At 37.9% G+C, this 27,262-nt stretch overlaps 5 protein-coding genes, 1 long non-coding RNA gene and 2 pseudogenes across 10 annotated transcripts in view; 4 read left to right on the top strand and 4 right to left on the bottom strand.

Annotated features, from left to right (window-relative positions):
- The window catches only part of LOC124316217, a 190,907-nt pseudogene that overhangs the window by 142,699 nt on the left and 20,946 nt on the right, over positions 1-27,262 (top strand).
- Positions 16-14,766, top strand: LOC124316345. 4 transcript variants are annotated; one of them, XR_006911833.1, is made up of 11 exons: positions 16-325; positions 390-479; positions 671-783; positions 865-981; positions 1,107-1,169; positions 1,234-1,510; positions 1,582-1,673; positions 1,754-1,924; positions 2,012-2,136; positions 13,607-13,667; positions 13,750-14,766. XR_006911833.1 is itself a non-coding variant. In XM_046782237.1 (2 exons), the coding sequence occupies exons 1-2, from the start codon at positions 12,962-12,964 to the stop codon at positions 14,265-14,267; spliced, it is 1,224 nt and encodes a 407-aa protein (XP_046638193.1). In that variant the 5' UTR covers positions 12,784-12,961; the 3' UTR covers positions 14,268-14,766. The 4 variants fall into 4 exon arrangements, 1 of the variants encoding a protein (XP_046638193.1); XR_006911831.1 differs by having other exon boundaries at positions 1,575-1,673; XR_006911832.1 differs by lacking the exon at positions 13,607-13,667 and having other exon boundaries at positions 1,575-1,673.
- LOC124316583 (larval cuticle protein 9-like) lies at positions 4,331-5,552 on the top strand. Its single transcript, XM_046782602.1, has 3 exons — positions 4,331-4,617; positions 4,697-4,798; positions 4,881-5,552. The coding sequence occupies exons 1-3, from the start codon at positions 4,612-4,614 to the stop codon at positions 5,172-5,174; spliced, it is 402 nt and encodes a 133-aa protein (XP_046638558.1). The 5' UTR covers positions 4,331-4,611; the 3' UTR covers positions 5,175-5,552.
- The window catches only part of LOC124316155 (interaptin-like), a 98,000-nt gene continuing 79,171 nt past the window's right edge, over positions 8,434-27,262 (bottom strand). Inside the window, exons 1-9 of one of the 2 annotated variants that reach the window (XM_046781922.1) lie at positions 10,081-11,805; positions 9,917-10,012; positions 9,781-9,864; positions 9,627-9,701; positions 9,500-9,562; positions 9,360-9,425; positions 9,190-9,294; positions 8,966-9,115; positions 8,434-8,909 (exon numbers count right to left, since the gene is read on the bottom strand). In XM_046781922.1, the coding sequence (XP_046637878.1) occupies positions 8,434-8,909; positions 8,966-9,115; positions 9,190-9,294; positions 9,360-9,425; positions 9,500-9,562; positions 9,627-9,701; positions 9,781-9,864; positions 9,917-10,012; positions 10,081-11,596 (2,631 nt within the window). In that variant the 5' untranslated portion in view covers positions 11,597-11,805. Of the gene's footprint in view, positions 8,910-8,965; positions 9,116-9,189; positions 9,295-9,359; positions 9,426-9,499; positions 9,563-9,626; positions 9,702-9,780; positions 9,865-9,916; positions 10,013-10,080; positions 11,806-27,262 lie in introns of those variants that run through there. The other variant, XM_046781924.1, reaches the window with a different exon arrangement.
- LOC124316247 lies at positions 19,256-21,463 on the bottom strand (annotated as a pseudogene).
- LOC124316463 (collagen alpha-1(X) chain-like) lies at positions 19,256-26,318 on the bottom strand. Its single transcript, XM_046782436.1, has 4 exons — positions 26,132-26,318; positions 25,737-26,022; positions 25,172-25,664; positions 19,256-19,517 (listed from the first exon to the last, which is right to left on the bottom strand). The coding sequence occupies exons 1-3, from the start codon at positions 26,258-26,260 to the stop codon at positions 25,180-25,182; spliced, it is 900 nt and encodes a 299-aa protein (XP_046638392.1). The 5' UTR covers positions 26,261-26,318; the 3' UTR covers positions 19,256-19,517; positions 25,172-25,179.
- Positions 22,247-23,700, bottom strand: LOC124316414. The gene is made up of 3 exons (XM_046782345.1): positions 23,407-23,700; positions 23,002-23,338; positions 22,247-22,942 (listed from the first exon to the last, which is right to left on the bottom strand). The coding sequence occupies exons 1-3, from the start codon at positions 23,599-23,601 to the stop codon at positions 22,458-22,460; spliced, it is 1,017 nt and encodes a 338-aa protein (XP_046638301.1). The 5' UTR covers positions 23,602-23,700; the 3' UTR covers positions 22,247-22,457.
- LOC124316696 lies at positions 26,268-26,944 on the top strand. Its single transcript, XR_006911960.1, has 2 exons — positions 26,268-26,714; positions 26,789-26,944. It is a non-coding gene; the product is annotated as an uncharacterized LOC124316696 (long non-coding RNA).

Below are 27,262 nucleotides of genomic sequence, written 5' to 3'. Positions count from 1 at the left end.
AACATCGTAAAGGGTCTCATTGAAAAAGCAGGAGTGTGGAAGAAAGATGTCGTTTAACGTCGTTAACAATACATCTTCCTTGTGTATGCTTGCAGTCTTGCACGTACGTATGCGAATGCGACTGTAATATCTGGTAAAATGAACATGGATTGAAAATGATCCAACTTAATTGCACTCAGTGAAGTTTTGTTCTGTACTTTTGCAAGATAAAATGTGTAACTTTAAAAATTTTGCCTTGAGAGCTCGTGTTGCTCATCGGCCTACAACATTAAGACAATCTAGTTTGAGGATCTGATTATCTTTGGAGGCCTAGGTTCATTTAAAGGTACTTATTTGTGATTGTAGGTAATTAAGTGTAGTATCTTAAATTTTGTTTTCCTTTTCAACAGATGGCAATTTTCCTTTCAAAGGTAGGATTGAGAGGAATCAAGCATGTCTTGGTTTGAGAAGCAAATTTTCTGCAGAAGACAGGAAACAAGGTATTAAAAATTGCATAACAGTGCGTATTTTCTTGCATACCTGATGGACCAAATTCCTTTTGGGAAGTAGACTAGTTCATTATATCCCATTCCTGAAAATGTAACTTCTCTCTTTCGACTGACAACAAGTATAAGGGTCTTTCTTATGCGCCTAGAAATTTACATATACTGATAATTTTGTTTTTTTGCAGACAGAAAATCCTTCGCGAAAGATAAATTCGTCACTGTTAGGACTTGTTCGCTAGTTAAAGACAATTCCACCACCTTTTAAATGAGCCAGAAACTCAACATGACTTTGTTGAAGGTACTGTACTTATATCGATTATATTGCAATGGGTCACAATGAAGTATGGAAAAATCTAATTTGGTTTGAATATTTTGACAGCATAATTGAAACACGTAATCACTGAAAGCACTAAGCAACATGTATTGAAATGGTTAACGTTTCATGTGCTTATCCGCATCCGATAATCCGTCTATCTATGCCCGTCCGAAATTTAAGGTATGCTGCTGTTGAATTCAATTAGAAGCTTTTTTTTTTCTCTACTCAAAGACATGAATTTTACAAATCTCAAAGTTTTTTGTAACCAATGAATGTTTTTTTTTTTACTTTTCATTATTCCTTAGGGTCGTGCCTTCATTTTGTTGGATAGATCACCCCTTCCCCTTAGACGAAAGGATTTGTTAAGAGTATAGCATTACTAGTTTTATTCTGTCAATTTGAAATGTAAACAATTTCTTTACTATTATTTAGAGATATTTATATCTGGTATACCCTTAGTAGAAGCCGGCCGCGCCAACTGAATCAGTTTAAAATAAAATGATCGACTACTCGATTGATCATCTTGGCGAACTGTAATATGAAGATGGAGGTATATTGACGGAGTACACAGCGATTTGCTGCTCTTCCTTCGATTGGCATATGTCATTCGTCTTGTCATTTCGTCCCGAGAGGTCTCTTCCCTTCTTTGGTACGCAGAACAATGTTTCTCTTAAGGCATCCGATTGGTCGATGCAATCCATTCCTTCAGGTAACCTCGTGAAATTCATTTAGAAAAGCACTTTATTAAATCGTCATAATTTAATAATTTTAAGCCTGTAGGATTTTCCGATGATACAATAAATCATTATATTGATGGAATAAAACCTCAACGATTTTGAAACTCAGAAAAAATACGAAACCCAGCAGCAACGGTTATAATGATTCTACTTCCGTTATTTTTTGTGTATAATTGAAGAATTGATGATTTTTAGTCTTTATTTTGTATTTATAGAAGGCTGTTTGTCATCGACTGCCTTCAGTCAAATTAGCGTTGTTGGTATTGTTATGTTATTAAATCTACTGGGCATTCACACAAGAAAATTAAAGATAAAGCGCATACTGATGTTTTGTTGATTCCAGATAAAGTTAACAGCGACCCTGTTTATCATCAACTCAACGGAAGGTAATTGGAATATTATCCACTTGCCACTTTTGGCACCTAAACGATTTCTTACATTCTCTCTAAAATGAATTTTCAAAATGGTTGTAGACACATTTATCTGTTGGAATTGCCATCGATCTTAATGAAACTTCGCACAATTTGATGGCCTTAATAAGTTCGTCCCAAATGCAAACTAACCCGACATGCACAGGATGAATCGGTTGCTTGATTGGGTAAGTTTTATTTTCATAATATTCAATTTTTTAGTTGCCAACGCGTGAGTTTCAGAACCTTTTGTAGCGCTATTCGATAAAAGTTATGGTTGAATTTAGTGCGGAACGTTATTTACTTCGATTCAGTTTAGAATAGTAGTTGCACAGTCACGATTTCGTTCGCCCCGGTGTTGTTCGCTGCAATACTGGCCACAAATTCATTGCCTGGAATGTGTTATTGGGCATCGTTTGCGTCGTTCTCTACTTAAGATATCCTAAAATACCCAATGCTGCCGTTCAAAATTATGTAGCGAGATACCGTCGTCTGGCATATACCAGCGACGCATTTGTTCAGTCCACCCTTCAACCAGAAGTAAGTCTTTTAATCGATGGATTTATATGATTTCACCTTTTACATAACACGAGAAAATTACTTTTCGTAAGAAATCATGTTGGTACTGCTTATTTCTTTAATATCTTTTCAATTGGTAATTATTAGACTTGGGAATGGAAAGTGGTTGATCTTTGGGCTTAACAAAATATTCAAATTCTGGCAATCTTTTCCTACTTCCCAACTCCATTGTACAACGTCGAGTGTACTCTTGTTATATCAGACTTCATACTTGCTTTATTTTTCTTCATTACAAGAAAAAAAACTGACCTTTGTTAACAACATGAATTGAAGATGTATAGGGCGAACGAAGTAGCTACAACAGATGATGGTCGCCATGGGGCTAGCTGGGACTCTGCTGATTTCACAAACACAATAAAAAAACTGGCGAGGATTAGATGCAATTTCATGGCAAAATTTTTGATTTGTCTGAAAATTATGTTCTATACGACAATTGTGACAATATCTTCTTGCTCGACGCAAGGCTGATTTGCCACTGTTCTTAAATGTTCAAGAGTGACTTATTTATGTGTAAAGAAAAATGTTGTAAAATTCTGCACTGTAGTGCATGTATTTAATTGACGTAGTAGATAGCCTTTGATGACTCTCAAGTTACCATTAGTATACGGTTTTTGTCAGCACAAACAAATTGTCCAAAGTCCCGCACAGCCTTTTAGAAAGAGGTCGACATTTGTTTCATTTGAAATTTATTTTGTGTTTTGCCTGCTAGATAGTTATTGGGTTCATTTTGTTTATAACCGATAACCAGTCTCAGCGATAAATTTATGGCCCCCTGCTGATTTGTGCAGAATTTTTAGCTTCCAAAGTGCAGTTCGGTAATTTGACATGTGTACAGCTAGTGTGCTGCGGGATCATCACTCCGAACCGCTGCACGTGCCTTATAGTTTTCGTGAGGTCAACGGGTATAGATTCACCAAACATGTCAACGCCCTAAAAGTAAAAACACTCGAACGCATCTCGGCGATGCGTTCGAAATCGTTCAGATGCTCCCATCGAATGTGGTGCCCTTCCTTAATCGGTCAGCCGACCAATTTTAATGATCGGCAACTTTCTATCATGCGTGTGATACCTGTGCTTAGTATTTTTCCCTCTCGTTATACTCGAATCGAGGGATATATAATCTCCCCTTATTATTGGCCTTTCACCGGAACAATAGAACACCAAAGTCAAGAGATATAAGCTGTACTATCCACCGCTAGTGTTTCTTTTGGAACTTTTGCGCAAAGAAATCAGTTGAGATTTCCCGGTTCCGTTTTTCACGAAGTTTGGCAAGAGACACACCCTCACTGCCGGAACGGAATTCGTGTTATATACACGGTTTATGATTTTAGAGTTTCACGGTATTCTTCGTTCCCTCTTATCCAAAATATAAATGGGCCATTAAACAACAAGAGAAAAAACAAACTTTTTCTTTCAAGTTATTTCCCTCGTCGCGTGATTGAATCACCTGAATTACGCTGAATTACTTCTGTTTTTACGGCACGGCGAGTAACATACGTTAGGAATAACATAATCATTCACCATTCTCCATAATCAAGCTATTAAAGGCAATCGCAGCATATCGAATGCGGGGTTTTTAGATGTGACGCGTTGAAACAAAATGGAAGAGAAATCAAAAAGAAATAAGTTTACACCCCTTGACTGTTGCGCAGTACATAATAATAAGCTCATCCAAACTGTGTAAAATACACAGCTAGAGGGGGGGATAACACGGACTCTCTGCCGTGTTGCAACAGCGAGAAATGAAAGGACAAGTAAAATAGGAAAAGGAAACAATTCTCCCGAATCTCCGGGACACGAAAGTCTCGCGTCGTGATAGTGACCAACCACAAAAAGCGAACGTCCATTGACAATAATCGTCTCCTTTTTTCCCGTCAAGTTTCCCTTTTCCTTTTTCCCAGCAGCAGCAGCGGACGACATAATAATATTTCATTATCACCCTGACCGAAATTGACAAGGGTGGCCAGTTACTGTAACATGTACCTGATGCAACCGAGCAAAGTATATAAGTCGGTAGTGTCGACTCGATTAAGTCACCAGTCGCTTTCAGTCGATTCCACCACCAACAACTATCCAACATCATCATGCAGGTTCTCTAATACTATTTTTCTTATTACTAGCGTCAAGAAATAGTAATTACAATCTTTTATTATTTCCCCGGTTATACAGGTCCAACTCATCCTTGTTTCCCTTGTTGCATTGGCTGTTTCTACATCCGGAGAGGAACAGCCCAAATACACAGACACTGTCGCCAAGTCATCCGAGCAACAGGTAAATTATATCTTAAAGCTGACTGTGTTCTATATAGCCTCAATAAATTAACTACATTTTGAATAAAACAATTTTTCCATAGTACGCTCCTATGCCGCACTCGTTTGCCTGGGAAGTGAAGGACGAGCCGAGCAAGAACGACTACTCGCACCAACAGGAAAGTGACGGCAAAGTCACGACCGGATCCTACCGCGTTGCCTTGCCCGACGGCCGCACCCAAATCGTCACCTACACGGCTGACCAAAACGGATACGTCGCCCAAGTCAAATACGAAGGAGAGGCCCAATATCCCGCACCTTCTTCATACAGCAACAAACCATCAGCGAGTTATCCGACCGAACAAGCAAAACCAACAACAGCTTACCCCGTTGTTTGATTGGCCCGAACCACTGAAGCTCAGCGATCCTTAGACGAACCGATGCATTTTCTGCAATTCCTAAATGCATTTTCGGTTGTAAGTTTGTAACTAAATCTTTTGTAATATATGGAAGTATAAATGTAAAACGTTATTAAAACAACATTTTGAAATTTTCTAATTTCGCCAAATCTTTATGGCATTTTGATTATATAAACTTGTTTTCGCAGGAGCTGTAGCTTTTTATAACTTGGCGGTTGTTAATGATGATTGTTATGGGCCTCAACTCAAACATCAGCTGATCCAAAATTCAGATAGAAAAGTCAATTAGAAAATTCAATTAGAAAATTCGTACGTAGTCATAGTAGTACGAATCATCACCCAGACTTGAAATATATGTAAATTGGCGACGTTGTCCCGCAATATCACGTGCCCGTCACTGTAAATAAAGCCTGTATTATCAACTGCAACCATCTGAGAATTCCAAATTTACAATTAAACTTTGACCATCTTGACGAACTGTATAATAAGCAAACTTAAAACAGACAATTTTTAAAAACGATCCGTCGCAGAGTTCTAGTAACTCGGAAACGTATTACTGACTTGACAGTTGCCACGTCAATCTATTTCGTAATCTGGCTAGCAAGTTATTACTAAGCAACTAACACTTTGCCGTGTTTATTCTGGTAAGTGTTTGATAAGCTATATAGCGCTGAAGTTAATTACAATTCGAAATTGCCGCCAATTTCTTGATTATTTGAATTTTGAAAATCTATAATACTAATTGCGATTTTAATTTTGATGCTCATAATCGTGCAGCATTTAATTAATTACCAGCTGTAGTTTATTCCCTCTTGGCCTTCATGAGGGTCCTGGATTAAATGTGGCGATTTTTAATTGTATCGATATCTTACTAAAGCATGGCTAATTTGAATATTAGTGTCGTCTGCTACAGTCTTTTTCACCAGTTTCGAATAAGTGACGAAGTTTACCTGCTTCTGCTGCACTCAATCGTCAATCCCACAAAAAAAAAAAAAGGTTTCAGATTATAATAAAGAAAATGTAATGATAACTTTTTTGGGAAACGTACGTGGCTGCACGAAAAATTGTTGAACAAATAAATTTACTAAAATGTGGTCGTCGTGTGGACTCTGTGGTGTTGGTGCTGAGGCTCAAGGCTCTGCCTGCTCTCAGACTCTCCATGCTGTTTGGCAGGTAAATTAAAGTAAGAATATACAAATGCAATGATTATGAGAACTTGAACAGAAAAGTTAAACCTGTCCCAAATTTATGAAGTGTCATAGTTCCCGACTGGCATTTATCATGTAAGCCACCTGCCGATGCTTGGCAGTTTGTTTGCACTGTGTAAACTTTTTCTTTGCGCAGATTTTAGGCTAGATCCAGTCATTGTTCTAACAAGATGTGCAAGTTTATCTTGTGCTGGCATTTGACCTGTCCTCAGTATCGTCACCAGGATAATGATTTGTGTTACTTTTATTCCTGCGACCTGCTAGAAATTTTTATGTTGCAGGATCTGCAGTGTATTAACATGGACAGCACCTTACATTCTCCCATTTATTAAAAAATTTAGGTTTACCCACTGTCTCATTTTCTGCTTGTCCTTTACATGATTGTTTATGTCTAAATGTTTTTCGTAACCCAATTTATTGTTTTTCATTTAGATAAACAGCATCCCTTTTGGATTGAAGAAACTACCGATGTCGGATCGAGTTATGGATTTCTTATTTCCCTTTCGTTAAATCCCCTCTGTCCTCGTGTACACCCATGTGAGTGTGGGTGTATTCACGAGGACTTCCTTTCTCCTATCCCGGATGGTGGATTCAATCGGATTCGGATGGATGGATCGCTTGTGGATGCCTGGCCGTATTTCCCAGGCTTAAAGGTAGGACAAACATTTATCTCTTTTATTCCTTTAAGACTATTGATGTCGTTGATTTCAAATCGTGACATAGTAAGATAATACGATTACTCCTGAGCTAGGCCTTTGAATGGAACTCTTTCTCATCGCCGTTTTTGTTTTCCTCAGTGAGGGCTCATTTATAAATATCTCATTAAATGAACGACTGCAGATCAGGCTTGTTTTTGTACCTTACAACTCACTGGCAGTAAATGTTGATGGGAGGTTATAATAACAAATTTTATTTTGAATTCTTTTTCGCGGCATTCAACAACCATTCAACAGTTGACGTGAGGAATATAAGCGATTCAGAGTTAATTTGATGTGATGTTAAGCTGCGATCGCCAATCAAATTTGATATTTTTTAAATTTTGTGGGGGAAATTTTACCATTAAATCCAGTCCCCTGCCCTTGATTTTGCAGATAGACGCGTGAATTTGCGTTCAGCCATGCACAGCTAAAATGAGAATATAACTGTGCAAATATTTTGAGAAAATTCCAAACCGTAAATGAATAAGACGTGAAAGAATTTTCTTCCAATTTAGTCCAGTCTGAATTTAGTAAAAATCTGGCAATCAAAATTGTTTTGTTTTTTTCTTGCAACGCCCACATTTTTACAGATAGAAATGTGAAAATTGGTGTGTGCATTGAAAATGTTTAGTTGCATTTACAGTAAAATTTTCGTCAAGAAATTCCCAACCCTCAATCAATAAGAGTCGACCAAATTTTCTACCCTTCCTTCTTATTTTATTTCTCTTCTCGGATCCCATCCTGCAAACGTGAGGAGAAAATGATTAAAATTTAATGAAATCAAATTTAAAAAATGAAAATCTTCCTTAAAGATAAATTTGACGTGTAGAAGCAACGTTTTCGGGTCGATTTCAAAGCTGAATTTTAAAATAAAAAATAAAATCATTTTTTTATATTTGGCAAACAAAATTAGTTTTTCACGTCCCATGCCCTTATTTTAAGAGGTAGACTCTTGAATTTTTCTGGACGAGTGCACAACTGAAATTTTAATTCATCTGTAAAAGAATTTTTTGGAAAATTCCGATCCGTAAGTGAATTAAAATGTGAAGAATTTTCTCCCATTAAAGGCCTACCGCAATTTTGTAAATCTGGCAATCAAAATTGGTCTTTTGCTGGTCGCGTCTGAAGTTTTGCAGATACAAACTTGAAACTTGGTTAGTGTATTCAGTAAGTGTAATTACATCCACAGTTTAATTTGGGTAAAGAAAATCTTCCCCCTTAATGAATAAAAATCAAATGAATTTTCTCTCTCCCCTCCCCCTTTTAAAATTCCTTTCCTCCCAAAAATTTCGTGTCGTCATGAAACAAAAACGTTACCGATGAAGTTTAACCTCAAAGGGACGCCACAATTTCCTCGTCCAGCATGAAACCCGTGAAATGGGTCCGGTGATCAATGTTGTCATACATAAATGAGGATGAACTAGAATAAGAAATCTGCATCCAGACTCGATCGCCTTTTTTTAGGTTCAGCGTCGACTGGAGGGTCAACGGACTCCATTGATCAACGGGGCCTTTATTCTCGTGAACATTACTCGACCCGATTATATTCCCGTTCAAATAAAGACGAGAATAAAAATTAGCATAAGATGAAGATTCAAGACGCGCCACTCCCGTGAAAGAGAAATAATAAATTCCCGGTCGAGGTGCCGTGAATATCCCCGAAGTCAAATTCATGGTATTCCCCTCGTTCACTCGCGCCAAATCGAACGGAATTGGAGTTTTTTGTGGGTAAAATGAAGATTCTCTCTGGACGTAGAAATGGACGGACGCCGATTTGACGTCGGCGTATCCGATCCATTTTTGTTTGTCTGTAAAAAAAAATATTTTGACAAACAATAACAAGCAAAATAAAAAGATGTCGTACCATTTTGATTGGCATTAAAGTTGCAGTAAATCATTTCCATCTTCTTTGATCCTTTGACAGAAAAGAATCCGCTCAGTTTATGTCCAATTTGCTGCAGATCCGCACACGAGGTTGGCATTTTACCAATGTCGACTATTTCACTCGTTTGGACTTTCAAAAAGGAAATTTTTCTTTTCTCTCTTAGGAATAAAAATGTTTAATTATTTACATTAATTACAGTTTACCATTTGATTTGGTCGCCAAATCCGCAACGGCGGACTTTGTGCTGTTCAATTCCGTTCTCGTTGAGGCCAAAATTGTTTTTGTGGTTTCCAAATTATTTGAAGTTGCTGAATAATTGCATTCAATTTATAGTTAATCAAATTCAAATAATAAAACAAAATTTATTTTTTACCTCTCAGATCCTTTTTCAAATTTTCTTCAGCAATTCTTAGTTCTTTACCTAATCGATCCGAATTCGCTACACAATTTAAGAAATACGAATTAAATTAAAAACAATTATTTTTTAAATATTTGTTTTGACATAAATTTTACTTTTGAATTCAGTTGATAATTTCCCGGTTGTGATTTTCGTTTCCGCCAATTCTTTTTTAGTCGCTAAAATTATTGAAAAGTTGTAAATACATTCGATTTTTTATCTTATATTAAAACAAAAAATTACCGTTTAATTTTGCAGATAAATCATCGACGGTTATGAGAAAATCTGCTCTCGTTTTCACCAACTCCTGCTTGGTCTCTGCTCGTAATAAAAAGCGTAAATTTTATAAGACATTTTTTTAATTTTAAATTTAATTTCCAGTACAATCATAAAATACCATTTAACTTTATCGATAGATTATTGACATAAACCCTCGTTTCCTCCAAGTCGTTTTGGGTTTTCTCCAACTCTTGTCTAGTCCCTGCTCAATCACAACATTAAAAAAAATTCTGTTTTCTTATATTCTTAAATACCTTCTAATTCATTAGTTAAATCGCTCTTCGCGTTTCTTAGTTCGGTATTCGTTATATTCAAATTGTTCACAGTTCTGCTTAAGAGCTCAGTAGTGGCTGCAATTCAATTTAAATAATTCGATTAAAATTTAATAAATTTATTTAGCAAAATTTATTTCAAAAACCTTTGAGTTCCTCCTTTAAATTGTTCCATTCGTTAACGACAGTCAATTCTGCGTGTTCCATAATTTTTATCGGCGCAGACAGTTCGGCGGTCGTGTAACGGACCCGGATGTTACGATCCTGAAACGATTGAGAGTCGCGAAATTTTCCCAAATTGATTTTGCTCAGTTGCATCGGTTTGGGCACGAATTTCTCTCCGTCCCATTCGACGTGATTTTTACTTTCTTGTAATAATTTTTCAACGTCTTCTTTCGTAATTTCGACCTGGCTGGAACCATCAGATTCGTTTGCCATTTTCTCTGAAATTGTTGAACTGATTCTGTCCACGTCGGCCCAACTATTTGCATTGAAATTGTGTTGGATTCTTTCTTTATTTTCTACATTTTTATTTTCTTCATCCGAGTTGTTTTTTGCAAATTTCCATTTCTCATTGACATTGACATTACGATGTTGTTCTTCTCGTCTGTTCGCTTTACTATTCGAAGTTAATTTTCCTAATATTACCGATTGCTTCTCCACTTTTTGAAACATATCCGCCAATTTCTTTTGAGTTTCTCTGTCAAGTTTGTTGAGGATTTCATTTAAAGTTTTCGTCGTCTTGTCCGGCCGATAATTTTCCTCATTCCAGAAAACAGAGTCCCACATTTTGTCGCTTTGATCTTTGATGGTTGTCTTGGACGTGACCAGCAGATCCTTTAAAATATTTGAAATTTGAAACTCCGTGTCAGGCGACCCGACCTCGGAGTCGTCAAATGTGTCCATTCGAATGTTGGTGGCCGTTTCCGCCAACATTTTCTTCTCGTCGTTGGCCGTCAGAAAAATTTCTTTTTTGTCTCCGAATTTTTGTAAAAGAGTCGAGACCATTTGACCGGAAGTGACGCTGTCGATGCTGATGGTCGTCTGTTTGGTTTGCGACGTCTGCGATGACAAACTGTACAGGAGTTTGAAATGATCTAAATGTTTGGGATTGGACCGCATTTCATTGGCCAGTTCGTCGCAGACTTTCTGGTCATAACACAACAGAGAAAACCAAAGGGTTTTGCTCTTGTCATAATTCGTCCACTCTGGCGATAGAAAATATTCCTCCGTACTGGCTCTTTTACTGGTGAGAATGACCTTATCCAAGTGGAGGACTCTCACATTATCGGGTTGTATTTCTTGACCGACGATTTTGTTTAAATATTTCACGACTTCATTTTCAACTTTGTCGTTCCACATTTCAATGCGGAATCTCATCTCTGGCTGTTTCGTAAATCTGTTGTAAATGCTAACGGCACTTGAGTGGTCCAATAACGCAATGGGGGAGTAGAAATATTTTTTCTGGCTGTCAGATGATTTTTGATTATTATTGGCGTGTTCATAAATTTCAATGAGAAAATTGCCGTACTTCATAGAACTGAACGTGTCCGGCGAGATTTTTAGTTTCGCCCAAGAGGAAGAAGAAGCTCCAAGGTTAAATGATTTACACTGACAGCAAACGGCCAAAAGAATGGTGAGGATACATTTGATTGGGACCATTTCAGTAAAAACGTTTGGGGAACTTAAGTACTTTGGGAAATTCTTTCTTCAATTTTTCTCTTTCCTTCAGAATTTTGGAAATCAGTTTCACATAAAAATGAAATGAGCTCTACCTTATCTGCAGATGATGAAAACTTGTGTAGCCACAGAAGCAATTGTAACGATATTTGCTCGAATTATATATGATTTTATTGACACGGCTGTTGACGTACAAGTTTAAAACTGAATTGAGGCTTGGACAGAAATACGAAGGCAAACTCATTCGAATTGGGTTTTTCCCAAGGGTTTTTCCGTTTGCGCGAAATTGAGTCCAGTCTCGAGAGTTGAAAGATAAAACAGCAAGTGTCATTTGATATTCCCGCCAAGGTTTTATAAACAGAACATCCTGCGTATATAAAACAAGTTCTCGATTCTTTAAAACGCGATATACCATAGAGTGTAGGAAGTTCGACCATTGATTTTTCGCAAAGGTTATATCATCTTCCATGTCGGTATATGGGGGATTCAACTTAAATAATCCTAATATTTTTCGTTGCGTACAAAACGTTGCTATGGTAACCTTAATATTTATTTTAAAATGCACTAGATAATGTTCGAGCTCAACCCTACCGTATAAAAAGTTTCAAATCTAAGCTGAAAGCATCTGTAACTAATTGATGATAGGTTTAATCACATAGCTTGGGTAAATCATCTAGATTCATTTAGAATTTCTTTTTATTACCAGGATTACCAACTATTTCTCTCAAATTTATGCTTGAAAATAAACATTTTTTCCACGTAGCTCCGTGCTGTGCGCAGCCATCCCCTAGTAAAAGTAAATAAGTAAATAATCGCTAATTTATTGAAAATTATTAAAATTTGGGCTTCGTGTAGTCTCTGGAACCTGTATATCCCCCGCCACCTAAACAAGTTATTCGATAACATGTTCCTAAGTTGGGTCACTGAAACCGCCGATTAAAAGTTATGTCGTCCCGTCAGGCCTTTCATTGCCTTTTTCTTTTTTCCCCAGTTTTCCCCCTAGTTTCACCATCGTTTGTCACGTTTGGCTGCCCTTCCTTGTGGTTTTTTCGATCAGCAAAACGAGGAGGATGAACCATAAAAAATTTGGGTTTTGGCAAGCAAATTAAAAAGTGGTCAGTTTTTATTTAGTCGCCGACCATTGGAGTAGGTCAGGGGAGCTCCTAGAACAGTCTGTCACTAGTTGATTCTGTCAACTGTCATAATAAAATCGTGGGAGGCTGAATGGACTCTGTAAGTGATGATATCGTTGCGCATGCGAAGTGAAATTTCTGCTGAAGCCACCGCACACATTGTACACGGCCAGATGGTGATCCCTCGCCATTCTGTCGTGTTCCCTACGCCAGAATGGACGAAGAAGAAGAACAAATAGCTCTTGTCAACATTACTTTGAGTAAATATGATTTCTCAATCATGGAACAGAACTTCACTGCAGCCCAAACTTCATTTCGAACGTCGGTCATCGGTGTAGGAATCCTGTTAAATTGTGTCGTCATATTTGTGGTGACCTTTTCACGTCAGCTTTACTATCCCCGTCACATTTTTTGGGCTGCCATTTCCATTTTCGAATGCCTTTTCTTAGTTGATAACGCGTTTGAATTGGTGACAGTGCACAAACACGATTACCTGGCCTGTCGGTTCGTAGTTCTTTTTTATCCGGTCGACTATTCGATCCTGTTGATCTGCATGTCGCTGGCCGCATTGGATCGCTACTTGTCCATCGTTCGCTTCGAGTGGTATCAGGCGAACGTCACTAATCGAGGTGCCATCGTATCCATCACAATTGCAGTTGGGATAACATTCGTCGTTTTTACAAGTCCATTTTGGACGGGCTTCAAATCACTTAACACCTGCACCACCAGTATGATTCACAGCCTTTGGGTCTACTCATGGAATTTGTTCTTGGGAATCGTTTGCCTCGTTCTCCACTTAAAGATCTTTATTGAAACTAAAACTCTGATTCGTCATTATGTTCCCAAATACCGTCGTAAGCCTGTAACGGTCAAGTTTGAGAATAAATCCTTCATCCGACAGTCCAGTAACATCAGCTCCGGTAATTTTTTTATTATTGTTTGTTTTTTACTAAAAAATTTTAACTAGACCAAACTAACACAAGATACTTTATTTTAATGCAGATTCCAGACTTGAGCCGAAGTTAACAGGTGAACAAGTTCTGAAAACCGTTTCCAAAAATCCTTCAGGTGTTAGAGAAGGAAATCCGTCGATCATTTCTCAAGATCCTGAAATAATTCTGCCGGCCGTCGTCCATCATCGGATGGACACTGATGAACGGGTTCCTCATCTGCCTTCACAGTCCATCAACAATCTAGGCGACACCGAATCTTTTCCCTGGATGCCAATCCGCTCAAAAATCAGCCGACTCGAAGTTCAAGCCGCTCTCAACTTGTCCGTCAACATTCTGCCGTTTTGGCTGTGTACCTTTCCTGTGGCTTTTAATACCATTGTCCTTTACTGGTGCATCCGGCTGGAAGTTAACCTTGACACCATTGTGGTAACATGGAATTTTTTTTGGGACGTCTTTATGCTCCATAGTATTTATAATCCAATCATGTACATGGTCACCTTTTCGGAATTCCGGCGTGCTTTTCGTCACATCACAAAGAATTTGTCAAACAAATTTCGTTTTGCTTAACTAAAGTAATTTTTCAATTTATTCTTCTCTCGTTTCCGTTAATTGTTATTGACCGCTCAAGTGTCTTGTGCTCCTGGTGTTGCTGAATTGAATATTCCACACGATCCTGACCTATTGTCGTCCCCGGCTGTTATTACATACGTACGTTTTACTGCTTATAGGTAAGGTATTCATCAATTAATTTATTTCTATTTATTCCTCCCGTCTTCTGAGATTCGAAAGAACTTGGAGAAATTAGAGATCAATTGTGGGAACAATATCTGAATGTTTGCCATGTCCGCACCATTGCTCATGTAACTCCTTTTTCTCTGTTTACATAACTTTCATCTTCTTTAAGATGTTTTCCTCTTTTTCTGTCTCCCTTGCACAAAGTATTCATGGTAAACAACGGATTACATGTTACGCCATACGATGTGCACGCTCCTAAATCTATACTATAAGGAAGAGCTGAACTGACCTGTCTTATTTAAACTTGTTGAATATAAGTCGAAACAAAGCACTCAGATAATTGATATGTCTGATCTTTAAAAAAAACTGAGCCTGCTATCGATTTTTCTCTAAGACGGAAGACGGGAGCTGCAATAACTGAAATAATTCTGTTATTTCCGACGATGTATAAACCGTGCGTAAGTTCGTTGCTACGGTAAATATTTCAATTTTAAATGCCTCAGGTTATGTTTGAGTTCAGCCTACCATATCTAAATGTTCTCAATCCATAAAAACTTTAATTTAAATGATTAGGAAGACGTGTCGACCGTGCCATTCCGTGTCCATCATCGACATTCCGTTTTGTACCGGGTATCAATCGATTTATGTACACCTGTACCACCATTACTGGATATGCACCTGGAATTTGATACTGGGCATCGTTTTGCGTCGTTCTCCATTTCAAGATCTTCATGGAAACTGAAACTTCGCCATACCTGCAAGGACTGTTAAGCTCACCTGACCTGCACACTTTTAGTACTGATTTGTTCTGTAGATTACTCTTTGCTGTTGTTGTGTCTTTCACGTTCATGCTTCACAGTGTTTATAATCCAATCATGTACATGGCCACCTGTTCGGAATTTCGACGAGCCCTCCAGCACATGGCAAAGAAGTTGTCAACTAAATTTTGCCTTGCGTAGCGTAAGCAAATTTTCATTTATTCTCACCAATTCTATTAACGTTGATTGTCCACCTTGGTATCTTTTGCCCACCTGTTGTTGCTGTAGTGAATAGTCTGCACGACCCTGACCCATCGTCTCCACTACTACCGTCTCCTCGATGAGTCAACTGCTGTCGTTTACGTTGTATTACTTTAAAAGGTAAGATATCAAATTACTGACTCTCTCCTCTGTTCTATTATTAATTTGGAGGTGGAATAACTTGGGAGATATAAGAGATTGATGGGAGGGAAGCTTATGTGAATGTTTTCCACGTTCCAATGGTCATGTAACGTCTGTTCTCGGGGGATTTCCTATTATTACTTTCTTCTCCGAGAATTTTTCCTGTTTTCTCTCTTGTATGGAGTCGAATATGCTATGCTCTTGAGTTGATTACATTTTTGCTTTCTCACCTTACCATAAAGAAATTTCTTATATCTGCTATATCGTGTTGTATCCCCCGATGCTACTCGTGTTTTTATGGGAACCTTAATATTTACTTTTTATTAATGCGACAAATCACGTTGAGTTCCGGCTACTATATTGAGTGTTTTAAACTTATAAAAGCTTCAGTCCAAATGATTAGTTTAAATCTCCTTTTCTTCCTAACAAATTGTTTACGTTTCGCCGAACGGCGATAGCACCAGACCGTAGTGTAACTGGCTGCAATCCTTCGTCTTCCTCAGTGTTTCCGGATGTTAATTTAGCTCTCAAATTTGCAGCTTCTTCTGCGGAAATTGCCGTTGTGCTAGGACGAATTTGTTTATAAAAGTACACATCATTGGAAACGGACGAAAAATGGAGACATAGTGTGTTAATTTTGCCTGACTCGCGCTTCCGCATGCAGTAAGATATAGTGCTACACTACTACCAGTATTATTTCATATTTACGTAATGCGTTTGAAAATCCAGATGTTATTACAGCTGTCGTTACTCATTTCCAATCTTCGAGAAATAAAAGCTGATAAGATTCGGCAGCCCATTTTTTTGCCGAATCGACGAGCACCCAAACTTTTCTTCACTCACTGTCTACAGTAAAATAGCCCATCTATTTTTTATTACAAGCACGATTCTCATATCGATCCTTGAGTATTTAGGGGGTATAGTCCCATTTATTGCTGCGCACGATTTGTTAAAGCGATTTGTCATGTAGGGAGCATGAGCATATTTAATATATGACTATTAAACATGCTAGTGAAATCACCTTTGTCTTGTAGGTTTCCAATCAGCGCATTTGCGATGAAGATATCATTATCTCTCGTCTATTCTGAAAAAAAACTAAAAATTTACAATTTTGTTTTTAGTTTTTGTACTCTTCTCCTGGTCTCGGTCTCTTGGATATGAATTAATACGTTTTAATCAGCAGATATGATCCAAACAGATTCTGTGCGAATGCCACGAAAATGCAAAAATGGGATCAATTCATAACACAAAAATTGCTTTTTATCTTTTTATCTGTGATCTATCACACTGTTTTTATTTTTATGTTGTCTTCGTAATAATCGTAAAAAAAAGAAGGTGATGTGACAACATTGGAACTAGTGTTTGATAGTGTGAATATGCAGACGACAAATTTTTCGTTGAGTGACATGGGAAAAATTCAATCACCTTTAAAAGAGTTCTTTGGATTGTAAAGATATTTTTGTAAATTGCACGTTACTGCTACCTAATTTTACTAACGATTACGTGGTTGCACGAAAAGTAAGCACAACCAATAATATTATAGAAATGTGGTCGTCGTGTGAACTCCGTGGTGTCAACTGTCGAGGTTCTCCCTGCTCTCGTCTCCATGCTGTTTGGCAGGTATAAAATTAAAGTAAGAATACAAATGCAATGATTTCGATAGCTTAAATAGAAAAGTTAAACCTGTTCCAAATTGGTGAAAAATTGATTCCTGACTAGCATTTAGCATGTACGCCCTGTTGAAGCATTTCAGTTTGTTTGCACTATAACCTTTTCCTTTATGCAGGTTTGATGCCTGAACCAGCCATATCATAACAACACAATTTTCAAGATTTACTTGCCATGGTATTGACCTGTCATCAGCAGTAATCTCATTATCACCGCTTGAGTAATGATCTTCATTACTTTTATTCCTTCGACCTGCTTTACTAGATATTTTAATTATGCATGACTTGCAGAAAATGCAGTGCATGAAACCTTAAATTCTACTGTTTATTAACAATCACGGTTACCAACTGTCTATTTTTCAACTTTTTCCTGTTGTTTCTGCCAATATTTTTGTAATCCCATTTTTTAATTTTCTATTTAGATAAACAGCATCCCGTTTGATTGGAGGAACTACCGATGTCAGTCAAGTTTCGGATATCTTCTTCTCCTTTCTTTAAATCCCCTCTATCCTCGTGTACGCCCATGTGAGTGTGGGTGTATTCACGAGTCCCTTTTTCCTATCCCGCCTAGGCGGGTGGATTGGTTGATCCCCCAGCTGGTGGATTCAACCTTTCAACGGATGGAGCACCTGTGGATACCTGGCCGTATTTCCTAGGAATAAAGGTAGGAAAACTATTTATCTTTATTCTTCCTGTTTTACTCTTTGCTGGTGTTTTTTTTTTCAATCGTGACATACTACGTAGTACGATTATTCCTTCCTCAAGCTAGGCGGTTGACTGAAACTGTCTTCACTTGCCGTTTTTGTTTACTCAGTCAGGACTCAGGATTCATTTTGAAATATTCATTGGTAGAACGACTTCAGATCAAGCGCGATAGGAGTGTTGTAAAAAGTGTTAAAAAATATTCTTTTATTTCTGATAGTCATGTAATCGATATTTTAGCCAATACGGAAGTTCTGTTGTCAGTGTAGGTGACGCCAGCAAAGAAACAGCTCTTCATTTATCAAAATGAAATTTTCTTGGTCTTAGAAAAACGTGGTTTAAAACAATTTTTGCTTTGAATTTTTTTTTCGTGGCATATATAATAAGAATCATTCAGCTGTTAGCATTGACATTGCGTCAACCGGTCAACGTAATGTGAAATCATCAGTGAAATCATTGAGCTCTCAAACGATCGTGAATGACCGACCCTGGTACTTGGCATAGAGGAGGAGATTGACCTGATTTCATGACCAAACGAACGTCATCCAAGTAAAAATCGTCGTTTAATTAACTAAACACGACATGGTTCATTCAAATGTTGGTCTCTCAACATTTTGGTCTTTCGAAACTGACAGTTTTCGTCTTTTTTTGAAACCGTGGTGGCGTGGCCGTCCATTTTTTGCGGAATATCCTGAAATGCACAGTTTTTTTTTATTGAAAATTAAAACCAAACAATGATTTCAAGCTGTGATCGGCAATCAAATTGTTTATTTTTTTATTAATTTTTATGGGAAGAGTCTTATCAAATCTCATAATTTTGAAGATAGACGCGTGATTTTGTGTTTAGCGCTGTAAAACTAAAATGAGCATAAATTGTGACAATAGATTTTGAAAAAATTCTAATCTGTAAATGAATTAGAGAACGAATTTTGCCCCATTTCTAGTCCACTCTGTATTTTGTAAATTTGGCAATCAAAATTAGTTTTTTGCTGGTCGCGTCTAGAGTTTTACAGTTAGAAAATTCAAACTTGGTGTGTGTATTCGGTAAGTGTATTTGCATTTGCAGTTCAATTTCTTTAAGAAATTTCGCTCTTAAATGAATTGGAATTGAATGAATTATCTTCTCTTCCCCTTAAAATTCCCTTCCCCAAATGTTTTTGAAACGGCAATTTTTATTCAATGTCGTCATTTTTACACCAAGCCATTATAATGAACTGTGGGAATATTTTGTAAAATTTTAAACCGTTAATGAATTAGACGACGCGAACGAATTTTCTCCCGTTTCAAAGCCTCTCGGTTTTTGTCAATCTGGCAATCAAAATCTGTTTTTATTTTGTAACGTCTAGAGTTTTACAGATAGAAAGTTTAAATTTGGGTAGTGAATTCCGTAGGTTGAGTTGCATACATTGACAAAGTTTGGTAAAGAAATGGCCACCTGAATTCACAATGAATTGGAATCGAATGAATTATCTTCCCTTCCCCCATAAAATTCCCTTCCCCAAATGTTTGTGTCGACGTTCATTTTGCGCATTTTGGTTCGTTTCGTCGATGATTTTGGATGTCGAACCTCAAAGGGACGCGACAACTTCCTCCTCCAACATGAAACCCGTGAAATGGGTGTAGTGGTTACCGCCGTCATACAAAGACGAGGATGAACCACCAGTAATAGTAATCTCCATCCAAACTCGATCGTCTTTTTTCAAGTTCAGTGTCGACTGGGAAGTCAACGGACTGTATTGATGAACGGGGGCGGTACTCTCGTAAACATAACTACTCGCGATTCGATTCCCGTTCAAAATAAGATGAGAATAAAAACTAACAGAAGATGAAGAATAAAGACGCGCCGTTCCCGCGAAAGAGAAATAATAAATTCCCGGTCGCGGTGCCGTGAATTTTCCCGATGTCAAATCCATGGCATTTCCCTCGTTTACCACTGCCAAATCGAACGGAATCGGAATTCCAGTTATGTTAAACCAAGAATTTCTCTGGACGTAGAAATTGACGGGCGCTGATTTGACGTCGGCGTATCCAATCCAACTCTGAAAACCTTTTCATTAATTTAAAAATAGATAATTGCAAGTGAATAATAATTCGTGAGAATGTAAAAAGTTTACCCGCATCGTCAGGGAGTTTAGTGAAATCGCAGTAAACGGATTCCATTTTCGCCGATCCCATGATAGAATAAAATCCGTTCAGGGTGTGGCCAATTAACCACAAATCTTGGCACGACTTTGGCAGTCCAGTCAAAGTCGCTGTGCACACGAGTCGGCCAAGGGTGTGGACGCCGGATGAAGTTTCCAGTTGAGTTCTGCCGAAATTCAAACGAGTGACGGGCAGAACATTTTTGTCGGTAATGACACCTGCAAACGAAATTAATTTTATTCATCTTAATTCTGTAAAAACACGGGGACCGTTACACACCGTCGTCGACTAATTGAAGTGGTGCAAGAGAATCGCAATTGCATTTCGCCGCAGGTTCGACGCAATTTCCATCAATTCCGCACTGGCAGGTGTGAACTCCGTCCGTGTTACTTCCGGCCCAAAAGTATTGTGGATTTCCTTCTCTGTCGTTCCACCAGGAATAGGCGACGCCATTTAACTCGAATGGGGCAAAGTTGCAGTCGTACTAATAAAAGAATTAAGAATTAAAAACGTTAAGAATTAAACTGATCAACGGAAACTGACTCTAATCGACTGATGGCATTCGGTGGATAATTCCATCAAAGCTTTGATTTGTCCCATTGACGAATTGTAGTTGATGGATCGTGAATAGCACCCGGCCCCAGCGCAGTGGCTCACATTTAAAGAAGATTCACTGTCGTGTAGAATTGAGGTCGATCCTGTTTTTATGGAAAGATAATGAATCAGATCATATTTTTCTTTAATTGAAAATGAAATGTAAACCTGATGTCATATCGCAGTAAACGTAAATTGGGTCATCGCCGACACCTTGTCCGTCCGGATCGATCCAGTGCATTCCGTATGGAAGTGAAGGATCACTCGCATGGAGTTCTCAGCATGTCCTTGGGATTCCGCTCCTTCCAGTTGATCGCATTGAAATATCTTTTTCAACTGGAAATAATTTTGAATAAATGGAAACCGGAAGTTCAGCCGCTTCCAACAGAGAAGTTAAAATAATTTCTTGGTCCTGAATTTTGACTTCCAGTTGGACATTTTTGGCCTCTAATTGAATTAATTTCAATGCCAATTCTTGTCTTAGTTTATTCTGTCATAGAAAAGCGGAAATGTTTACCCACAGTGAAACTCTGAGTTTAACTAAATAATAGACTTACATTTAGTTCGAGTTGCGCCTCCAGTTGTGTCACCTTTTCTTCAAGTCGAGCATTTTTAGCTTCAATTTTGGCTTCTAGTCTCACTTCTAATTCTTGCAATTTTTCTTCCAAGGAAAATGTGGTAAGAGCAGAGGAGCAAATTTTCCCGCAACTTAAAATTAACACCAAACCAAAACAGATTGACAAACGAGCCATTTTTACTCGATTTTCTTAGTAACAAAAGCGACACGTAACAGAGAATAAAACTTTCTAGTTGAAATACCTTTTGTGCGGTTTTATCAATCGCCTATCTTGCAACGAGTCCATAAAAGATAACTGCCGACACTTTTGTTTCGAAATTTGGTTTTAATTTATTCTTGCGCAGTATATTTGTTTTCTGATGACTAAATTAGTTACGTCACTATTGTCATCCAATTATCCGTTAAGTTTAGTTGAATCTATAGGTTCTTTTGAGAGAATATGTTTTTTTTGGACGACAATTATTCCGCTTAATCTTCGATGCGTAATGGCTCCTCACTGATTGATTGGTTGTCATGACGCCGCTTTTCATGACTCACCTGATTAAAACTGCCCATTTTTCATCAGTTTTTAGTCCAACAACAAAACAACTTGGGTGTGTGAGAATATGCCATTGTTTAGTTGTTCGGAATTTGTTATAATGAACTAATGTTTTCAACTGGACGTGCATTTCAATTGATATAGTTCGACCCGTTGTTGCGTTTAACTTAAAAGTTACGTTTGATAAATTGGGATAAACGGATCTTTGTGTTTACTTATAATCCCTATAAAAAAGAAGATAAGTTTTCGATTAGAATTTGAAAATGTCAGTCTCATGTCAAGGTCTGATATTATTTGTTTTCCGATGGGTTGGAATTTTGATTTTTTAATTTTCATTTTCATTTCTTGTCCACCCTGCATTTTGTAAATTTGGAAATCAAAATTTGTTTTTTGCTGGTTGCTTCTAGAGTTTTACAGTTAGAAACTTGAAATTTCAAATTTGGTTTGTGTATTCAGTAAGAGTATTTGCAATTTTGCATTCACAGTCAAATTTTGGTACAGAAATGTCTACCCCTAAATGAGTTAGAGTCGAACGAATTTTCTTCCTTTCCTCCTTAAAATTTCCTTCCCCAAAATTTCGTGTCGACATGAAACAAAAATGTTCGGGTCGAAAATGTTTCGTGTCGCCGATGAAGTTGAACCTCAAAGGGACGCCACAATTTCCTCCTCCAACATGAAACCCGTGAAATGAGTCGAATGGGAACCGTCATCATACAAAAACGAGGATGAATATTCGCCGTAATAATTAATCGTCACCCAGATTCGATCGCCTTTTTCCAATTTCAGCGTCAACTGGAGGGTCACAGGACTGTATAGATAAACGGGGACGTTATTCTGGTTAACATTACTCGACCCGATTAGATTCCCGTTCAAGTAAAGACGAGAATAAAAATCAACTTGATCAACAGATGAAAAAAGACGCGCCACTCCCGCGAAAGAAATGAAATAAATTCCCGGCCGCGGTGCCGTGAATATCCCCGACGCCAAATCCATGGCGTTTCCCTCGTTCACCCGCGCCAACTCGAACGGAATCGGAGTGTCTTGGGTGGAAAACGAAGAATTTCTCTGGACGTAGAAATGGACGGGCGTCGTTTTGACATCGGCGTATCCTATCCATTTCTGGAAACCTTTTAAATTAAAAATTAAATAATTGCAACTGAAAATTTCGTGATAAAACATTATTTACCCGCATCGCTAGGAAGTTTAGTGAAATCGCAGTAAACGGATTCCATTTTCACTGGTCCCATGACGAAATAAAATCCGTTCAGGGTGTGCCCAATCAGTTTGAGATCCTCGCACGAAGACGGCAGTCCGTTGATGGCAACATCCGATTGATTATTGATAAATGAAACAGAGTCGGTTGCTGCTGCTGTGCGTTCATTTTTCTCTCGTGAAAAACAAGTTTTAAAAAGCGAATCTTGTTGTTCAACTTTGGCCTCCAGTTTTCCAATTTTTTCTTCCAGTTGGACATTTTTGGCCTCTAATTGTTTTACTTTCAATGCCAAATCTAGTCTTAGTTCATTCTGTCATAAAAAAGCGGAAATGTTTTACCCACAGTGAATCTCTAAATTAAACCAAACGGTAGACTTACATTTAGTTCAAGTTGCACCTCCAGTTGTGCCACCTTTTCTTCAAGTTGAGCATTTTTAGACTCAATTTTGGCTTCTAGTCTCACTTCTAATTCTTGCAGTTTGTCTTCCAAGGAAAATGGGGTAAGAGCAGAGGAACAAATTGTCCCACAACTTAAAATCAACATCAAATCGAAACAGATTGACAAACGAGCCATTTCTTACTTGATTTTCTTCAATCCAATAGCGTTGTGTAACAAAAGCGACACGTAACAATCGATAGAAAAACCCACTTTCTAGTTGAAATACCTTTTGTGTGGTGTTATCAATCACCTATCTTGCAAAGAGTCCATAAAAGATAACTACCGTCTACCGACACTTTTGATTCGAAATTTGGTTTTTACTGTTGAGCAACATATTTGTTTTGTGATTATTCGAGTTCACACGGTTTCATACTGTAATCGAATTATTCCGATAAGTTTACCTGTGTTCCAGTTTCTTTGTTTTTACCGGTTTTACGGACCAAATAAAGTCTTAATTTGATTTGTAAGTAAGTTGGTAACTCTAGACTGATCATAGTTTATTGATTGCACACATCTCTGTATTTTTTAACTATTCTAGATACTGTGTCTGTTCTGTTTCCCTATCAGATTATATTTATGGATCATGGAAATTTCAAGTTTTCACAGCAAGTTCCTAAATATTTTACATTAACCACAGGTCAGCTTTTGCTACCAAACATCGGCTTTGTGGCCCTAAATTTTGGATAAACAACACTATTATTTTACTACCGAATATAGCACATTGACGACAATAACAAACAAGATGATTTTATTTTATTTTTTATTTTACAGGTTCTCTCTTGACTCTTGAGAAATTGGTACTTCCAAAGCAGTTTATGTGTTAATCAAGCAGTGATGTACAATTTTTTCCACTTCCAACTAAAATCAAGCAGAGGTAAAACTGTGCTTGTCTAATTAGTTCTTGTCTAACATGCCATTTGTATCCAGACCATCCAAGCCGAAGGCAAGCTCACCTCTGCATCCAGCCCAATCCATTCAGTCAGTAAAGAAGCCCTGATTGAGACAGCCTTGGCCGCTGGCCGGTATGACTTCGACGCCGAAATTCAACTGCCCTTGGAACTGAAAGACCAAACGAACGTACATCAAAGTGGAGGCAGCTCTGGCAACAGGTAAGAACTTTTCTATATCTGTCGCGAATTGTCGATCGACGTGTGCACTCGCCCGTGTCGTGAATGCATTAGCAATCGTTGAACCTTAAAATTTCAAATCCTTAAACTAAAATAGAGTTGAAAGTTGAAGTTTTTTATCAATAACACGACAAACGACAGGGTTAAATTTAAATTTAAATGGTAGTCTCTCATTTTTTGAAACGGCAATTTTTATTCTATGTCGTCATTTTTACACCAAGCAATTATAATGAACTGTGGAAATATTTTTGTAAAATTCTAAACTGTAAATGAATTAGACGACGCGAACGAATTTTCTCCCGTTTCAAGGCCTCTCGGTTTTTGTCTGGCAATCAAAATCTGTTTTTATTTTGTAACGTCTAGAGTTTTACAGATAGAAAATTTTAAATTTGGTTAGTGAATTCCGTAGGTTGAGTTGCATACATTGACAAAGTTTCGTAAAGAAATGGCCACCTGAATTCTCAATTAATTGGAATCGAATGAATTATCTTCCCTTCCCCCTTAAAATTCCCTTCCCCAAACGTTCCTGCCGACGTTCATTTTGCGCATTTTGGTTCGTGTCGTCGATGATGTTGGATGTTGAACCTCACGCCACAATTTCCTCTTCCAACAAGAAACCCGTGAAATGGGTGTAGTGGTTACCGCTGTCATGCAAAGACGAGGCTGAACCAGAATAAGAAATCTGCACCCAGAGTTGATCGTCTTTTTTCAAGATCAGCATCAGTTGGATGGACAACTGACTGTATTGATCAACGGGGCCTTTATTCTCTTGAACAAAACTCGACCCGATTATTTCCCCGTTCAAATAAAGATAAGACCAAACCGCAGCATTATATAAACCATTATAAACACGCGCCACTCCCGCGAAAGAGAAAAAATAAATTCCCGGTCGCGGTGTCGTGAAAATCCCCGATGTCAAATCCATGGCGTTTCCCTCGTTCACCCGCGCCAAATCGAACGGAATCGGAATTCCAATTGTGTCAAAATAAGAATTTCTTGTGACGTAGAAATAGACTGACGTCGGCGAATAGGCCGATGTGATGACGTCGTTTCCGATCCATTTCTGGAAACCTTTTCATCAATTATAGAATTAAAAATAAAGTAATTGCAACTGAACAATTCGTGAGAACCTGAAATATTTACCCGCATCGCCAGGAAGTTTAGTGAAATCGCAGAAAACGGATTCCATTTTCGCCGATCCCATGACGGAATAAATTCCGCTCAAGGTGTGGCCAATCATTTTGAGATCCCCGCATGAGGACGGCAGTCCGTTGATGGCAACAGCCGATGGATTATTACTACTCGGAATAGAGTCGGTTGCTGCTGCTGCTGGGCGTTCATTTTTCTCTCGTGAAAAACAAGTTTTAAAAAGCGAATCTTGTTGCTCAACTTTGGCCTCCAAAGTTTTCACGACTTGTTTCATTTGAATCTTTTGACAAATGGAATAAAATTACAACAAGAAATCCAAAATAACAAATTGAATCAGACTGTCGACAACAGAAGCGTCGCTTGAAAAGGAAATTTAAATTAATTCTCACATAATTTTCCTTCAGTTGTAGGAATTCTTCCTCCAAGGAAAAGGCAGCGCCCGTCGAACTCGGCGTCCAGCAGATGAAAACCAACAGCAAAACAACTTGGGTGAGTGAGGCTACCGAAAAATGCGCCATTCTTTTGCTGTGTTTGGAATTGGTTATAATGATCCAATGTTTTTAAACTGGACGTGCGTTTCAATTTATATAGTTCGGTCCATTGTTGCGTTCAACTTAAAGGTTACACTTGATAAAATGAGATGCACGACTCTTTGTGTTTACATCTAATCCCTCTAAATAAGAAGATAAGTTTACGATTAAAAATTTCAATTTTGAACGTCAGTCTATTATTTTAATCTGATATTATTTGTTTATAGCTACTATGGCCAGGCCAGTTTGCGGCAGTTTTTTTTCTTTTTTTTTTAAATTCTAAATGATCCTGCAAAAAATCCTCATCTCAAAGCTGGATTCTGACGCATTATCACTGATGTATTTTTTAAAATTTGGTCTTTTAATCCAAATATATCCTATAATTTTTGTAGTGTGCTGGATGGGGGACGTAGCTGTAGCATTTTTCATCACTCTCTTCGACGTAACAATTTAATTGCTTATAGTGTAGATGAAACCGTTTATTTTTCTATTTCGTTGTTTTTTTTATCTGTGTAGGCCTCCTGTGATGTGTCCAGCAGTACCAGCGGGGAAGCCAAAACGGAACAACAAGAAAATTGTTTCTTAAAAGTACAAAGTTATTTACAAAGGCCGTCTGTAATACCCAAGTGTGTGAGAAAACAGGGGAAATAAATCGACGGCTGTTTTGTTATATTTACATTCCAGTAGAAAAATTACATTGTTCGCGTGGTTAAGGTGGTTTTAGAGGCAGACGACATACGTGGGCCTGAAACCGGATTTTGTGTTTCGTTATCGTTTCTTTGGTTTTTACTTTATTTCGAAATAAAAATAAAAATGAGCAAATGTTTGAGCTTGAACGGGATGGGTTTTTTAAAATATTGGTTCGGTTTTCCCTTGCGGAGAAAATCAAAGCGGTTACGTTGATGAGTCACTTTGATACAAAAACTTGCTAACAAAAGTGTTCACGTCGATTGGGAAAGGAGGATTTTCGTTCGACCTCTCATGGCTAAT

Source organism: Daphnia pulicaria, chromosome 12, assembly GCF_021234035.1.
Source record: "Daphnia pulicaria isolate SC F1-1A chromosome 12, SC_F0-13Bv2, whole genome shotgun sequence".
NCBI lineage: Eukaryota > Metazoa > Arthropoda > Branchiopoda > Diplostraca > Daphniidae > Daphnia > Daphnia pulicaria.
The sequence above is the reverse complement of the archived record's forward strand: the minus strand, read 5'-3'. Positions and strand labels throughout refer to the sequence as shown.

Coding starts and splice junctions, on each gene's coding strand:
- LOC124316583 (XM_046782602.1), top strand. Junction 4,799..4,880: donor CCAAGTCATCCGAGCAACAG/GTAAATTATATC, acceptor ATTTTTCCATAG/TACGCTCCTATGCCGCACTC.
- LOC124316345 (XM_046782237.1), top strand. CDS start 12,962: ATGGACGAAGAAGAAGAACAAATAGCTCTTGTCAACATTACTTTGAGT. Junction 13,668..13,749: donor GTCCAGTAACATCAGCTCCG/GTAATTTTTTTA, acceptor ATTTTAATGCAG/ATTCCAGACTTGAGCCGAAG.
- LOC124316414 (XM_046782345.1), bottom strand. CDS start 23,601: ATGGCTCGTTTGTCAATCTGTTTCGATTTGATGTTGATTTTAAGTTGT. Junction 23,339..23,406: donor AGGTGCAACTTGAACTAAAT/GTAAGTCTACCG, acceptor TTTTTATGACAG/AATGAACTAAGACTAGATTT. Junction 22,943..23,001: donor TAAACTTCCTAGCGATGCGG/GTAAATAATGTT, acceptor TTAATTTAAAAG/GTTTCCAGAAATGGATAGGA.
- LOC124316463 (XM_046782436.1), bottom strand. CDS start 26,260: ATGGCGCATTTTTCGGTAGCCTCACTCACCCAAGTTGTTTTGCTGTTG. Junction 26,023..26,131: donor TACAACTGAAGGAAAATTAT/GTGAGAATTAAT, acceptor ATTTGTCAAAAG/ATTCAAATGAAACAAGTCGT. Junction 25,665..25,736: donor TAAACTTCCTGGCGATGCGG/GTAAATATTTCA, acceptor ATTGATGAAAAG/GTTTCCAGAAATGGATCGGA.